We start from the raw sequence: 16,712 nt of genomic DNA, 5'->3' as shown, positions 1-16,712 counted from the left end.
AACCTGATAGGATTATGATTTTAGTCAACGATCAATTTTACGAAATTTTCTCATCCTCTGCCGTTGCACGTTGTTAAAAAGTAGGCAGTAGTAATTTTATTTCATCCATCATACGTAATTTGATGATTTTTATAAAAATTTGAAAATTATTTCTGCATTCAAATTTTTCCAACTTTGTTTCCTCTTTCTTCCCGTTCACAAGATCGTTCAATTTTAATTCGAGAATCAAATCCCAAATATTTTTATAAATGTTATTATATGACAAATTGTAAATTATTTACGATTCAGATCTTGCAAATAAGTCGCTATGAACGGTATAATCGCTATATATAATACAATACACATGTATGTAAGCGTTTGCATGTGTGTATAGGCTGAGACTCCCAGAGGTGACCCAATCTTTCGAGACTAACAGAGTAAATCTAAGAAGCGGCCATCTTTCGGAGAAAGAAATTAAAGTTTTCCCAGAGGGATCGTGGAGAGTTGGGCTGGTGGCCAGTGGGCTATTGCCTATTGCTATTGTTTGTGTGCTCCCTGTGGGATAAGCTGGCCCTTAACAGTGCCGTGTAGGGATGCCGACTCTTCCTATAACGGGTGTCGCCGAATCGTTGTGGATCCAACCTTCTTATACGAATCGAAAACTTATACTTAGCAAACAACTCTTCGGTACTGTTCGCTAAATTTAACAAAAAATAAATAAATGTTTGATTCCATATAAATTCTTTCCAGCGGCTTATTTTTTGTATTACATACTGCAGCTCATAATCCCACAGATATTTTATTCATTTCACGATATACGAATTAAAAAAAAAAATATCTGATTTGTTAATTGAAATAACGGTCGTTTCACTTGTCGATAAAAATTGTTAATCTCAATATTTTTTACGCTGAATGAAATTATTGACAATCGAGAAATTCAAATGGATCTTAAGTTTATTCTTCATTTTTTTGATCGTGCTTTCATTTACAACAAATTTCAGACTCGCCGAATATTAATAGTTTTAAAATTCTTCACATCTCATCCGTTTCTTCTTTTCCACAATTTTCATTCCCATTTTCGAAACACTTGAAAATCTGTCAAATTCACTCGATAAATTTTTCTTCTGCTAATTGCAGCGTGGATTCGACAATACGACTCTCGATTTTAATTTCTCTCGCAGCACTCGTATTGCACGCAGTAGTACAATCAAGAGTAGGTCAGACCTCACGCCTGTCTTGCAATCAGTAGTAGTCACCAGCGGTAGATCAGCCTTATTCCTTCGCCGTCGGAGGCCTTTGATGTACTGCTAAACCGACAGCGGAAGACCCATCGAATTCGCAATTTAAAATCGAACTACTTTTCATGGCTTTAAAATACAAAGTGGTCTAGTATACATAAAACATGATAGCGAATCGTAAGAATTTTGCGATGAATTTAATAGAATGCAGAAACGATTAAATACAGTAAACTGGTCATCAAGTAATTTGAATGATTTTTGATTTTAAATGAGTAATTGAAATGAAGAATGTCAATGGAAATTAAATTGCAAGTTTATTGTAAGATTATCGTGGTTATGAATTGATATCGTTTTGTATATTGATATGATGATTGCGTGACTTGATTATTGTCAGTACAAATAAAATTCAAAATAAATCAGATTAAAAATATGATTTGAAATTTGTCTCAAATACAAAAAAATTTCAAGTCAAATTCTTTATTATATACATTTACATTAGACATATTTAAAAAATTTTAAATATCAAAATTTCGATCCAATATTTTTTATGTGTATGAAGAAAAACTCGCGTAGAAATTTTTTTTCGTTTTCTCTAAACGCGAACGATGTTTATTATTTTAAAAAAGATCGAAAGCTCCGAATTTGCCTCAATTACCAAGGTGCCTTCATCTAATTAGGAGGGCAAAAATTCTTCAATCATTATCATCTTTTCGACTATTCTATAATTTTATTCAGTTCAGCGATTTTCAGCGACTGTAGGATGTTGAATGTTATATTTGAATAAAAAATAGGTTTGAAGGTTGCACGAGCAGCTAACCGTTGAGCCCGAGTTCCGAGGGTTTGTAATATGTCGTATCCACTAAACATGAAGTTTCACATCCGGCTTACAAAGTTCGTCGAGGCATCACGTGCGTACCGAACTTGACATAAAAAGATGAAAATAAACCAAAATAAAAAATTACCCTCTTCGGAATAATTGTCGTGCCAGATGGCAATTAAATTCCACCTGCAAGGTGTACGTAATGAATTATTTTTAATAAATTTCCCACGTTGCCTCCGCATCAGATCTTGCGTTAAAACAAAACCAACCGTTTCTACGATCTCATATCACACCTTTAAACTGGCTAAAGTTCATTAACATAAAAAAAAAAGAAAAGAAAAACAAAAAATGTAATAATTTCAAGCCGGGAAAAAAAAAGAACGAAGGAAATCACAAGCGCTTCCAAAGTTCCAAGTTTGGGATGATATTTTGCTTAAAAATTGCAAACGCAATAAAAAAAAAAAACAAATAAACAAACAAATTTATCGTGAAAATGAAAGATGACCAAGCAGCGGTTGAGAACCGCTGTGCGAACCACTGGGGAGTCCCTCGGGTGCACTGGGAGCAGAGGGGAACAGTGGGGAACCTCTGTGCCCGTACTGGGGCTATACTGTTGGTGGGTATAGAACGGAGGGGGATTCCCCAAGGAGGTAATTACCCCCCCCCCCCCCCCCGTCCTCCCGCCCGCCAAACCACCCAGCCCCACCCCACTGGGTTCTCCCATCCGCAACCCATCGCAACTTCAACTCCTACAGGAGTTACATGCTAATACAAAACCAAACCGGTCGGTCTCCGACATTGCGCAAACCTGTAACATCATAGGTTTATATCTATATAGTTATATACCTACTTGGATAATCCTTCTCTATCCAACCTACCCGCTTGAAGGAATAGACGTTTAATGAGGATGGCATTGACTTCTGGTTAATAAATGGATCTATGGATGTTAATCACAAGTTGATTTTCAGCCGATGGTATGTGTGTACATAACTATACGTGTGTATCGATACTTCGTGAAGATTTGTTTGATTTGTGACGGTCAGACGAGAATTAAGTCGTGAATTTATGACGGAGATTGAAAAAATTTGTCTAGGGTCGAGGATTAAAACTTGTATAAATGTTTAATTGTATCGAGCAGGTGTTGAAAATTGAGTTTTCGGTCTGTTGTAATGATAGAATGAAAAATTGGTAATTGGTAATTGGTATGAAGTTGGCATTTCTATGATTTTATATAAACTTTTAGGGAAATTGGGACGTTCGTATAATTTTTCACAAAAAATCGTTTTGTACAAGATAATAAATATGCGTAGTTTGGATTAAAAACTTGTACATTTTCATGAAAATTTGTGTAGTTATAGTATAAGAAATTTACAAGATGTTACAATTTTTAACGATAATTAATAACTCTTTGCGAAAAACTATGCATATTTACTATTTTGTACGAAATAATACGAAATAATCCAATTTCCGTAAAAATTTAGATTTCCGTAGAAATTTTCACCAGGGCTCATACGCTCGCAGGGAAATGAACAAGTTGATCGTTACAGGGTCCGAGATTTTCCGGGAAAGAAGCTTTTCGTGCGCACGCGAAGGTGGGACTTTTAAATGCAATTCTTTGTGAAACTCATAAAAGAAGAAGAAGAAGAAAAGAAAACGTTTAACTAAGAAAAAATGTCAATTTTCTCTTCTCTATAACCTTAATATATCATCACTGCTATTAATTATTCTGTACACACTTTCGAATTCGAAGACGAAAATTACAGCCTTCGCCAACGAGATCGTGTAAAACTTTGAATATGAGATTTTGAATTGAAAAAATAACTTCGCACTTTTTCCCCAAACGTAATCAAGTATTAAAAAATTCAAAAAATGTTTCTACACCTATTCATACAACAATCATACACGGATTGATTGTTTAACAATGCCAGCGAGCTTCTGAATCGCGATTTCAACCCTGAATTAAAGGAAGTATCAGACCGCGCGGATGTTTCATTTCCGGTTTGACGCCACGTTCGCGTCATCCTACGCTGCATGCGGATGCGCATAATAGTATAAATGCATGGACGGAATCTGCGGGGTTAAATTGTCAAGGCGTAATCGCGATTGTACCGCGATGATTTGTAACTCGTCGCAAGATTACGCAACGCAACGCGACGCAGGAATTAAAGGTAATGCACGGGACGCAAAGCGGCCGGTTTGGCGCAGAGAGAGACTCCCGGTCGACGATATCAACGTTCCCCAAATGTGGCGATGCGAGAGCCAATATCACCCGGCTCAATCCCTCGGGACTGTGGCCGTGGCGTAGAGAGCACTGCTGTCGCACACCTTTGCAATGGATATTACGCAGGTTAGGTGCGACGGATACACGGAGAACCTTCCCCAAGAACTCTGAACCCAACATTCCTGCACGTTGAATGTGCGATATTTTTCCAAATTTCAATTTACTCCGGTCATTTCGATTCGTCAAGTCCAAGATATTGAGCTTCAGATTTCTGTCGGTCAATCGATCCATTCATTCGTCATTAAGTATTCTGGTTTTTCGAATCAGCCTTTAAAAAATAATTCAATTTTATGTTTCAACGATTAGGACGATTCCCAAAATGCAATATCTTGAACTTAGTTTTTGCTTAACTTGCTTTCAGAGTATCTGCAAGAAGATGGACCGCAGTCACCACAAGGACCTGACTTGGAGAATCAGAACAGTTTCGACAGTGGTGAGTGTTGATCAATATATTAACGTAAACGTTTAGTCATCACAACCGTAATTCGATGGTTGGAAGTCAAGAGGCATCGTAAGACCCGTTACTACGAGTATTTCCCAAATTAACTATCAAGGGACTCAGGTTCTGGCCTGCGTAGCTGGGATGACAATTTTTTTGGGATGCAGACTGGAGGTAGAATTCTGTAAATTTTCGTCACACTCCCGGTGACGACGCGGAGAGATAGGCAAGGGCGGTGAAAATTACACTGCATTAGGTATCAGCCAAGGAAGAGGATCTCAGAGTGGATTGGCGTGGGTTTCGAGTGTCCCGTCCGAAGGACGAGGGGCAGTTTCGTCAGTCGGGCCAGGATAGGTCGGCCAGAGTTTTAGTGCGACATCAAAGTGTGACTGACCACTATGACGTAATACCTGGCTCGCGTTTACGCTGAGCTTGGCTTCCCGGGATTGTCGGATATCGAATGTAGGTAGGGACCGTGGCTTTCAGCTTTGGACTAGACCAAAATTGGACATTTACGACCCCGTATATCTGCCGCCGAAAATTTCACTCCCAACACCGCTGAGGTCACGGATTACTCGTCATCTAATAACTTTCTTCGGAATACGAAGAGTTTCTTAAAATGTTCTCCTTTGGCGTATTTTCAAATGATCGAGATTCAAAATAGTTCAGAATTTTTCATTGAATGGCTGTAATTGAAAACCAGTTTATACTTCCAGACATTTTCAGTGGTCGGGCAAATTTTTGGGGAAAAGTGGATGAGAATTTATTCATCGAGAAAGAAAAGATGGCGTATGGTTTCTTAGTCTTGATTTATGGGTTGAATTGTTCAAAATGTGGTTGCTTTTATTTTGATCTTCGATAAAAGTTGAGAACAACTCTCACCATATTTTTCTTTCATCCACTTTGAATGTATTAAATTTGTAAAAAATTACGATAATTCTCAGAATCTCGTAACATCGAAATTTTGAAATATATTTCTCAAATCTTACTGTGAAATCGTTCAGAGAAGACGGTTGTTTTCAACACCATAAAATGTGGGATAGTTGAAAATGCAAAAATGATAAAATTTATGGTAATCCTGATAAAATGACTGAAGGATCAAAATGCTGAAGGATGATACTAATTATAAATCAGAAGCGATCGGAACACCGAGCTGCCATAAATTTGAACTGATAAGAATCTTGAAAGTTTTTACCGATGAGATTCGAGCCAGTAGTCAGTCGAATTGTGAGGACGAAGTTAGTAACATTCCTATAGCGATGCGTGTTTTCAAAAAATCGTTAATTCGTACCTTATTGTGACTTTCAGAAATTTGGTAAAGCGTTATAAACAAAAGTATACACTGATCCTAAAAAGCCAATTTCTTGAAGGTAATCCCAAACTGCCCAATGATGATTTTTTCTCCTGATGCAATCGTTGCGTTAACGCGTTACTAACTTCAGCCTCACGTCGAACTAGAATCGATCATCGATAGTAGAGAAGAAGTTGTTCTGCATACGGCGACTGTGATTAGGTATAGAGCCGTCGTGATAAATTCAGGAATCTAAGATAATAAAGGAGTTATGAGCGATGGGACGGCGAAGGTTGACCCATGTCCGCCGTTTCATGGTAAGTATATAGAGACCGGATGACGGACCGTCGCGTTTGGTAGTGCCTCTACGGCTTTCTGGGTCGTCACCGTGGACCTGGATAGACAAGTTAGGGTTGCCAGCTAGCGGACTCCTGGGAGGACATAAACGTGCCCCTTTAGCGGATCCGTCCCTCCCTCTCCTCTCATCTCCTTTCCTCTCCTCTCTCTTTTCCACCCTCATCGCTGCATCGATAGACTCTGTGTGGTGAGCTCAAACGGATAGGCGTACGGCTGTTTCTCGACGAAGTCGCGGTAAATTAGATAGGCTCATTCGATTGGGGGAACATTTTTGTCAACAAACTTTACCGATTACGATAGCTTTCAGCTTTGAGAATCGATGACAGAGAAAAAACAGCTTTTGAGAAATGCTCCTTAGATCGTTGACGGTTTCTTTTCAACCTTGGACTGATATTGGCGCAGTACTTCTACGATTGTGATTGCGAAGAAGATGGATAAAAATTCTTTGAAGGGTGAAAAGTTGATCGACTATCGAAACGGAAGTAAGAGAATCTTATTTCATAACGATATCGTGAAGGTGCAACGCACGCTTGGAAAGTTAAAATTATACTGAAGTCAAAATTACTCGATTGACAAAATAGCGGATTCAAAATTTTGTAATTAAATTCCGAGCTATGTATTTTATAATTGTCTAATGTCAGGTTTTTGATTCTAAGGTCAGGTTTATAATTTACTGTAGAAAATCGCGAAATATTTGATATCTGATATTTTTAAATTCACAACTTGAAATGCAGCTTATTTGCACAATTGTAAGAAAAGAAACGCAGAGCTTTGTTTTGATGGCAATTCTGTGTGACATGCGATATAGGGGACTACGGAGTGCAATTTATCTCGTTATCCCAACCGCAAGGTTAGAGACAACAACGTCTTGGCCGTCTAATTTATTGCTACTGGTTTACGGATGTTAATTGAAAGTAGGTAGTCAGCTTTTGACGTGTCTAATTTATGTACCTTGTTTGTGAGTTCGGTCCTTGTAGATATGGGAAACCGGGTCTTGAGGCCCAAGCAGCAGCGGGCCACTTGTTGGGCAAGCAAACACTTAATTAACCCATCAAGCTTTGAGATTGAAATGGCCGTACCCTTTGCAAAGCTGCTCGTCCTTATGTACGTATGCATACCTGCGGGAGGCTACCCTAAGAGATTGTTGGAATCGTTCTTGGCTGCCACAAAATTCACCCCATACGATTTACAACCTGGATCTCCCAGGCTCGTTGTGTTTCCACGGTAATTAGAACGTCCGAAACAACCGAGAGTCTTATTCTCGACCACATTTCTCGTTCAACCCTTTGCAGACCGAATCATTTCCGATTCTGTTTTCCAACGTCTCGCTTCTGCCCCAGGACGTAGGCAAAACACGCACGAGTTGATCGCGTGAGCCAAATTTTCATTGCTTCAGCCTTTCAAAATCCCGAAATCGTGCTTGAACTGTACTTTTGCCGTCATCTTCTTTGACGTGAAGTAATAACAAACGACGCACCGGTCGTAAAAATTAGCTTAGAGTTGAAATAAAATCGCAGGCGTGTCGATGGCGGCCATGTTTATTTTATGTCAGTTGAAAAAGTCCATTTTAAGAAAGAGTATTGCGGCTGAATGAACTGCAGACTTTCAGTCAACCCAACGACTGTTAAAGAACTGAGCTTTACACAGAAATTGGCAATTTTTCTGCTACGAGAAAAAGTTTCTTTTCTCATCCTCTGGCGAAAATGGAATTCAGCGGATGAGGGTCTGAATTAGAAGCCCGAAGCTAAACCATCCTCACGGGTGTTAATTAAGGTTTCGTTCCATCCTTCCGTACGACTCACATGTCCTAAGTTTTACGAGATACCATCGCATAAGATGCGTTTTCGTCTACGTGTAGGGTGCTGACCAGCAGCCTCAGATCCCAAGTATATAGAGAGGATGAATGCGCGGGGCGCGAGAGAAAGAGACGGCAACTGAGCCGGAGAGAGCGGGGGATATGAAAGGGGGGTGATTTTAGTGCAACCCCCGTGCCGGGTCCTCGGATGACCAGACTGAGGTGGCTTTCCGACCACACTAGAGGCAGGTTTACTGCTGGTTGTGGGTGAGTCGGCTACCGTGCCCATAAACCGAGCGGACTTCCAGTCCTCCTGACTACTGGAACACCGACTACCATTGGAAATTCTCAACGCGTAACTTACAGCAACGCACCTGGACACCGTGCATTGCGAGGAAATAGTGTCGATTTTTTTTTCTTCACCAGTATAATGAACAACTAAAGTGCTATGCAGCAGGTTCTTGTTTTCGTCCTTCATTACGGTCCGGTAAAGATCGACGTTGTTGATGAGAAACTGGAAACGATCTCTGGAAAAGTTATCTGTTTCCCGCGTTGCGTATTTCGGCTTAGTTCCCTCGAGCAGACCGAGGAGTCGTTGGCGCCAAAAAGCAATTCGCAATTGGTCCTGTTAGTCTGAGTAAAGGAAAACGGGATTGGGTTCTTTATGCTGTTTGGTGAAACGGTCTGGTCATTTGGAAGCCAATAATCCTTGCAACGTGGGACAAATAACTATATAAATCATGAAGAGAAACATTATTTTTTAACTAATGGAGTTTTCGTTTGGTCCTTTCTTTTGCTGGATGAAATTTTTGCCCAAAAATTACTCAAGTGCGCAAAGTGAGACGATGGCTCTTTTTTTTTCTACTGCCTTACATTGAACAGGACGTCGCGCAGGACGCGGGGGCGCAAGCTCTGGTTTAGTACATCGTGCGATGTTCCCATGGGAGTTTCGATTCGCTGGGACAGTAAGATCCCAATCTCTTAGCTGGCCGCTCTTGCCCTATCTTCAAGTCAGTCACACGGTTCCACTTCTTTTCTCGGCCCTTGGGACCCATTGCAACTTTAACTGCTTCGTATTACAGATCTCTGGCCTCGAGTTGCCTCGCGAATGTCCTTTCTTCGGAGATTTTAGTCGTGCCTTCTTAATTTCCATCCGAACACTTTACCTCTTCCTCTTTCAAATCTAAATGCGAGGTTGATTTAATTTATTTATTCGATTTTTAATCCCTTTCCGGTCGATGCATCGAATGATATATTTGTATTTTCGTCGAGGGGAATAATATCGAATAAAATAGAACATTCGAGTTCAAAGATGAGAGAACAAATATCGAGAGTTTAATTGACCCAGCAGGAGAAGAGGTCACCCCTATTGGGTCACCGGAAAGATTCACGAGAATGAATGAAAATAGAACTGCCGTCGACATACTTTTGATTGGATTTCTATGCAATTCAACCCGATAGCTTGACGGAGTTTTTCATTATACCTAGTTATGGGAAAGTTCCGCAATATCGAATATCGCCGATTGTAAATCAGCTTCCGAATTTTGACGTTGCTATTTGGGAACATCGACAAGTTTTACAATATATCAGCAGATTTCTTTCTCATGAGACGATCAATGAATATAATTTTACCAAAAACGGTAGATTCGACTCACCTGCATAATGTCCATAAAAATTTACGCAAACTCGAAGCTGGTTTATCGATCGAAGTAGCGCTTAATAGTCGACTGAATAACGGAGAGATTTCGATTTGGATCGGAACCTTTCGATTTATATAATAAACAGGAACGAAGCTCGCTATTTTCGTGAGTAACCGATGCATTTCCCGTGTATGCATCTCCATGCAACTACTTGTTCCTATCTCTATCCAACTGGCGCGACGACCTGATCTCACTCACGAAATTTGAATGCATTATACTGCATTTCGTCCTGCAGTCAGGTCGGTTGGATGGTAGACAATGCACGTTGCACATTGGCACACGTTTGGTCGAATCGCTAACGCACAGTGAATTCGGCGGGTCGGAGTTGGGTAATTAGACCCGATGGACGCCGACACGAGCGAGCACTTTAAATGTCCATCGGGCGTTGACGCGCGCCGAGTTTATCTCGTTTGTTATTTAACAATCCAGACTTGCTGACGGACGCTCTGACCGCTCGATTAGAGGGTCTGATTCGCCAACACAGAGTCTGATAGTTTCAAAGTTTAACCTCCGACCCCTCACGCCGAATTCTCTCACTCGTTTACCTGCACTGACTTGACAAAGAATTGAGCTAGCCAATATTTTATCACCAGCTTTAAAATATTGAAAGAGGACTTTATATATTTACATATTCGTGCTTTTAGGATTTTCGCAAATTTCGAAAGTTGAGAGAAGAACCAGGGAACTTTGACACCGATTACAGTGAATGAGAAATTCGTATACAAGAATCATAATCTTTAATAATTACTCGACAGTTGCTCCAAACTCTTATCAATATTATATCATACAATTAGACGTGGCTCGAATATTCACTTGTGTCTCAGTAATGGAATAACACTAATTAACAACGTTGAGGTTATTCTAGGCGTAAGGTAATCAGCTACCAACTTTGAAAGAGAAAACAAAATGATTAGTCTAGATTCTAGAAATAGTTGGATGGTGTTTTCGATTTTTTCATCCCAATTTCGTTCTGGAATTGTGGCCACGAATCTTTACCACGGTAATTAAAAAATTTATCAAATTCATACGCACTGGAATTCATTCGAACTTTAGTGCAGAAACTGTATCTTGATCCAACAGATTCACCCATACAATTATTTTCTTCTTTTTTCCATTTTTCATTGTCAACGTAATCGGACTCGATCTTATCGCTTAATATTCACTTTGCCCATTGAAATCTTGTCACTGGTTATCCTTAGTAGAAAGACAAACAAAGAAACAAAGAAACAAGCAGTCATAAAACAACGTAGGTATTAATTCTACCCTTATCTCGTCGTCGTAGCCTTTGAGCTTGAATCGTAAATAGAAAACTTGTTCGAAACAATCCTCGTTGTTACTCCTCCACAATCTTCATCTTCTTTCGTGTGAACTTGAACTTTGAGCCGACTCGTTGTGGCATGAAATAGTTAGCTAGGTTAGTACAGTATTTTCAATCTCTTTGTGTGGATACACCAGTAACTTGTTTATTTTTCCATTCTATTATCTGACTTTCCATATATTTTATCACCTTCAAAACCTGGCTGACCGATACCTTTCAACAGATATTTAAATTAAACGTTGCCGCGAATTCTTAGTTTACTTATCGCACGAGTCGATGGCGCCACGCGGTACTCTACTCGCGTTACACGAATGCGATCGGGTTGCGTGCCCTCAGGCGTTAGTGACAACTTAAATTCTGCTAATTCGCGAAGTTGCAAAAGAATATATTACAATTCATTGGATTCCGAATTAGACATTTTGAAGAATAAATGAGATGCTGCTTCACCCTGTAATTTCATTCGCTTTATTTTACTTCGTATAAAGTGTTGGACTTGAAAAAAATACAATTCGAGACCTTTTTTTGAAACTAAATCAGATCACGTGGAAAAATAATAAAATTTAAGTATTGGTGGTTTCCTCCAGTTGCATTCGGATCCAGACTACACATTTGTTAAAAATTTCAAATACTTGGAACATATTGATCTATATCAATATCACAAAAAAGAAGGAAATAATGAATCACGAGACGTAGAATATAGAAATTTTGTCGATATGTTTCCTTTCGTAGCTCCGGTTACCTGAAAACAATTGTATTACTATTGGGAATCTCGCTTTAATTTAATGTTCAAGTTCTTAATCACATTAGTCAGTGATTCATCGCTCCAGATGTAAAGTTCTTAGAAATTCCTCAAGCTTGACGCGACGTATGAATACGAAAGAATATAATTAAAAGGATAATCGAAGCCTAATTCCCACATCCAACAGTGGATTTCTAATGCATACATAGCCGGTACAGGAAGGGCGTGTAATAATAAATAAACGGCAGATAGACGTGTGCAGGTATTATACCTACACATAGGTTAGGTATAAGAGAAAGATGTTTCTCACCTGTAAGTTTGCCGTATATCGCCGCACCCTCTTTCTCCGCCCCTGCAGTGCGGGGTCCGTACAATACCTTAGCGCGCATTACATACAGCCTGGTTATTTCTCCAGGGAGTTTTCTCACATCGAGGCGATATATGTATGCACACCGTTGAAACCCCGCGTAAACACGTTTCGCGATCCCCCGTCTCTGCAGGTGTGCGTCTACACCCAAGTCTTATATCCGGCAGAGTTACGTTTGCACCTTACTTCCTACGCACACCTGCACCCGAGATGCACCAACACCTCGACCTCGACGCCGGTGTGCCTGGGGTGGACCTGGCACGCGGGAGGCACACGGCACCCTGGGGATACTCGGCGAAACTTTTCCCAACGAGAAGAAGAAATTCTTATGACGGAGGAACTTTTCAACGCTTCCATGCTTCTCTGCTTTATTGCGAACGATTTCGTGCATGCTATTCCCGAATCGTCAAGTACATACATGCACATATCGCTGCTGTTATAACCGCGATGTATTCTTATCACCCGATATTCGAGCCTAATTGAGAATTTTAAGATCGTTTGAAAATCACACTCTCATCGGTATGCGAGTTTTTATTTTTTTTGGTTCATCGGTAGAAATCGGTCGAGCTTGGAAGTTCATTCGTTTCAAAGCTTCAAGGCGTGCAAAGTGATTCGATCGATTCGAAATTCGAAGTCTTAGAGTTTTTTTTTTTTTCCAAATTTAGTAGACTCGCTAGTATGAGTGGTTTGGATTGATTTGAAAACATGTATCACAATCCCATGTAGATTTTGATCTCCGGATTGAACAATTACTAGTAAAATGAATTTGTTTACAATGATTTTCAAGTGAATTAATCTTGGATTGCAAGAAAATATATACATTACCGACGATCCGAATGACGTGTTCATCTGACTTCATCTTAATCAATGGCGCAGAGTTTTAGCGTAACTGTAAGCATATCTTTACTCGTTTACACATGTAGTGCGTATACTATTATCTACGGTAAACAGTTATACGTCGTCTCATTGTCTAGCTGGCGTGGTGAAAGAAAAACGAATAAATGAAAAATCCACATTCAAACCCTTATACGAATACAAAACGAAAAAGATATTTATAAAACGAAAAACAATAATGGGACATGAAAGAGGGGCTTTCAAATAGAGAAAGAGAAAGAGAGAGAGAGAGAGAGAGAGAGAAGTGGTTAGGTGGTTAAATTTATCGTAGCGAAGCGCTAGCAATCATCATTACAACTCGGGCTTGTTACGTTTTCCGGCATATGTACCGTATATGTATGATATATGTATAGGTATAGGATATACGTACATACATATGTATGTAGAGCCACGTATATCTATAGTTGAGCGATTCTCTGTCTCGCACACATGTCAAGGGATGACTATAAGGCCGCGGTTATCTCGCCTCAGTATCAGTTGTGCCTCTCTTTCTAATTTATCTTTTTTTCTTCTACTTTTCTTGCGCTTTAGTCACCATTTGACGCTCTTTGTCGCGGTAATGTCCAGGAGGCATTGATACGTACATACATGGTAAGTAATGTTAGGAAAATAGGGAAAGATAAAAGAGAAAAGAGAAAAGAGAAAATTGCGATGAAGATGTATATGAAGTTGTTAAGATAGCACACAGAGATAATATGTATTATGAGGTATAATGAGGCTGTTCGTAATATGCAATCGGAATACATACACGTGATAAGAAGAAGAAGAAAAAGAAAAAGAAAATATCCGAAAGAAGAAATTGAAAAAGAAGAGAAAAAAAGAATGTAGAAAGAAAAGTACATAAAAAAGAGCGATGCGAGAAGCGTATACGTTCGGACCTTCGTACGGACAGATGTAGGTACGCAGGAATTCTCTTCTGCGATAAAATCTGCCGACCTACACCTCCTCCCTCTTCCTGAAAGAGTCTCCCTCTGCTTCTTCTTCTTCTTCTTCTTCTTCTTCTTCTTCTTCTTCTTCTTCTTCGAGTCCTTTCTAGAGCCGCCGCTGCAATGGTTAACCGACCTGTGTATTCGGGTTGTTCTTGTTGTTGTTGCGGAGGAAAGACCGAACGTGACTTTATAAGAGTTGGGTGTAGGTATTATGGAGCTGTACACACAGCCATTGTGTACCTACTTGTCGAGTATGCGTGTATGCAGGTCTACCGGTTAAACGGGCATCGCGATATACCAGCACTAGGTGCAAGGGGTTAACCGAAGACAAATGTTCGCCGATCGATTGGAAATCAATCAGACGCCCCGTTGGGTAAGTGGGCACTCGAATCGGAACCTCAGAGCCCGCGGACTCCCCACCGATTTTCATAACCGTACCGCGTTTCGTACACGCATCTATATCTATGTACATGAAAGCATATGTATGCATGCACGAGCTGCACCGCGTTCCATCCAGAAATTAATCCACCATCAATATACCATCGAGAAATATCATTGAGAAATTGTAATTAGTCGAACGATCAATCGCGCTCATGATCGGTTGGATTTTCATTTATTTTATTTTTTTTTATTTATTTTTTTTTTCAAACATTCAAAGAATCGTCGAAATTTTTTAAATATTCTTCATTTTTGTATTCTAATTTAACAATAACAGAAATTCTACGATTTTGATAACTTACGATAAATTAATCGATTGTATTGTTTGAACTTGTGAATTTGATCGAAAGTTTTTCTTTCCTCCTTTTCTGCGATATGACTTTTCTTGGCTTTTGACCGTTTGTTTTTCGAATGTTGCTTCACGACTTCACGGAGCTTAATCACCAACCACGTTCGGCACCCTGCAGAACAAAACGCTAAATAATGATTGCGTGTGGTGAACGTATATACTTATAAAAAAAAAAACTTCAAGACACGAAATTATCACGCGTGACGGACGAACTGTGTTACTCACGTTTGCCACTTCCGCGGTAAAAAATTAGCCGCCCACATTTCTGTGGAGAGAGTAATCGGTAAGCCAAGAAGCATTGCCGACAAACTTGCCTAGAAGAAAGGAAAGATCGAATGAAAAGTGGATTTTCATACATTCGGTCTCTGGAATCAATCCACTCGCAATTTGAAGAAATTACCCAGTTGAGTGAAAAATTAAAGAGCAGTAAAACCCAGAAGTGAGGAATAATTTCAATAGTCTAACCGCTCAGTTCCATTTATAGTTAAGCTGCCTCCATAGACAAACTACTTGAGTGCAGCATAGTTGAGTCGTTTTCGTGCCACCCACAACGTACATACCTGTGAGATTCGTTTAGATCGTTTTATGTAACGAATATAAAGTCGCGTAGTTGGTTTTGCAGTAAAAAAGAAAAAAAAAAAAATTCACCCTTTCCGCGAAGCATTATTATTTATGTTATTAGTAAAAGAAGAAGAAAAAAAAAAGAAAGGATATTCAAACTTGAAAGTTTCTGTTCAAATCTCACGGTGGTTTAATGTACCTGGGAACTGTTACGACCGCGAGTTTTGAAAATATGATTGGGGTAAAGAAGATTGAGTTGTTTTAAAGAGGAAACGATTTTTTATTTCTGCCGTTTTTACATTACTTGGGGCTTAATTGATATTTCTGTCAAATATCCTTCGTTATAATTGCACGTATAAAATGGCTGGTTTACAGGCGCGTTTAGTCAGGGAATCATCCGGCAGATAACAGATCTTGAATTGGCGTTTCAAAGTCGACCGCAGAATTCACCGCAAATCTTATACATCGCGTCTATGCTTGCAACCGATAAACTGTTCTCTCAGCGGAGAGTGTGGGAGTTTGTCCTCTGAATTCTCGACTGCCAGCTGTCTAGCTCTTCTCTCTATGTAATATGCAATGCTGAGAACACTGTGACGTCGTTTATTCCAAACGCTGAATGCTAAATTGCTTGAATTTGTTTAAAAATCCGCAAGGAGATATAACACGCATTTGTAATTACTAAAACTTATTCGGTCTTTTTCGTTTTCGAGCTTCCCTTAATTTCGTCTATCAACAAGTAATGCGAGACACAGAACGATGAATCGGTTCGAAATTCTAATGAGAAGCTAATTTTTTATCCTTACGTTTTTGAAAATTCCTGTTCTGGTTGTATTTCTTTTTTTTTTTTTTTAATTTTTTTTCTATGCATTTTGAATTAAAAAAAAAACTTGAGCTGACCGAGTCAGTTTCTTATAACTGTACGTATAACCAAAAAACGTCTTAACGTACAAGAAATCACGATTGCGATTGCGATAAATTAATGTTTCAAATTTCAAACTTTAAATCGTCGAGAAAAAAAATAAATCTCTGTTAAAAACGGTTAAAAACTAATTATTTTTTGGAGAATCAACGTTTCCGAAAGCTCGAATTTATTATACACTAGGAATTATGTCCATCTAACGATTGAGGATGATAAAAAAAGAAACAGAAGAAGGAAAAAACAACAACAACAACAAAAAACTGCCAATTTGAGTCGTGTTTTTTTTTTGTAACAAACG

The 16,712-nt window shown here is 39.3% G+C and overlaps 1 protein-coding gene across 1 annotated transcript in view; it reads left to right on the top strand.

The window, feature by feature from the left end:
* LOC124415956 (zinc finger protein 423 homolog) overlaps positions 1-16,712 on the top strand; it is a 77,041-nt gene that overhangs the window by 13,965 nt on the left and 46,364 nt on the right. Inside the window, exon 4 of the mRNA XM_046896710.1 lies at positions 4,680-4,751. Coding sequence (XP_046752666.1) covers positions 4,680-4,751 — 72 coding nt within the window. The remainder of the gene's footprint in view (positions 1-4,679; positions 4,752-16,712) is intronic.

This window comes from Diprion similis, chromosome 2 (genome assembly GCF_021155765.1).
Source record: "Diprion similis isolate iyDipSimi1 chromosome 2, iyDipSimi1.1, whole genome shotgun sequence".
Lineage (NCBI taxonomy): Eukaryota > Metazoa > Arthropoda > Insecta > Hymenoptera > Diprionidae > Diprion > Diprion similis.
This window is presented reverse-complemented; position numbering and strand designations above follow the sequence as displayed.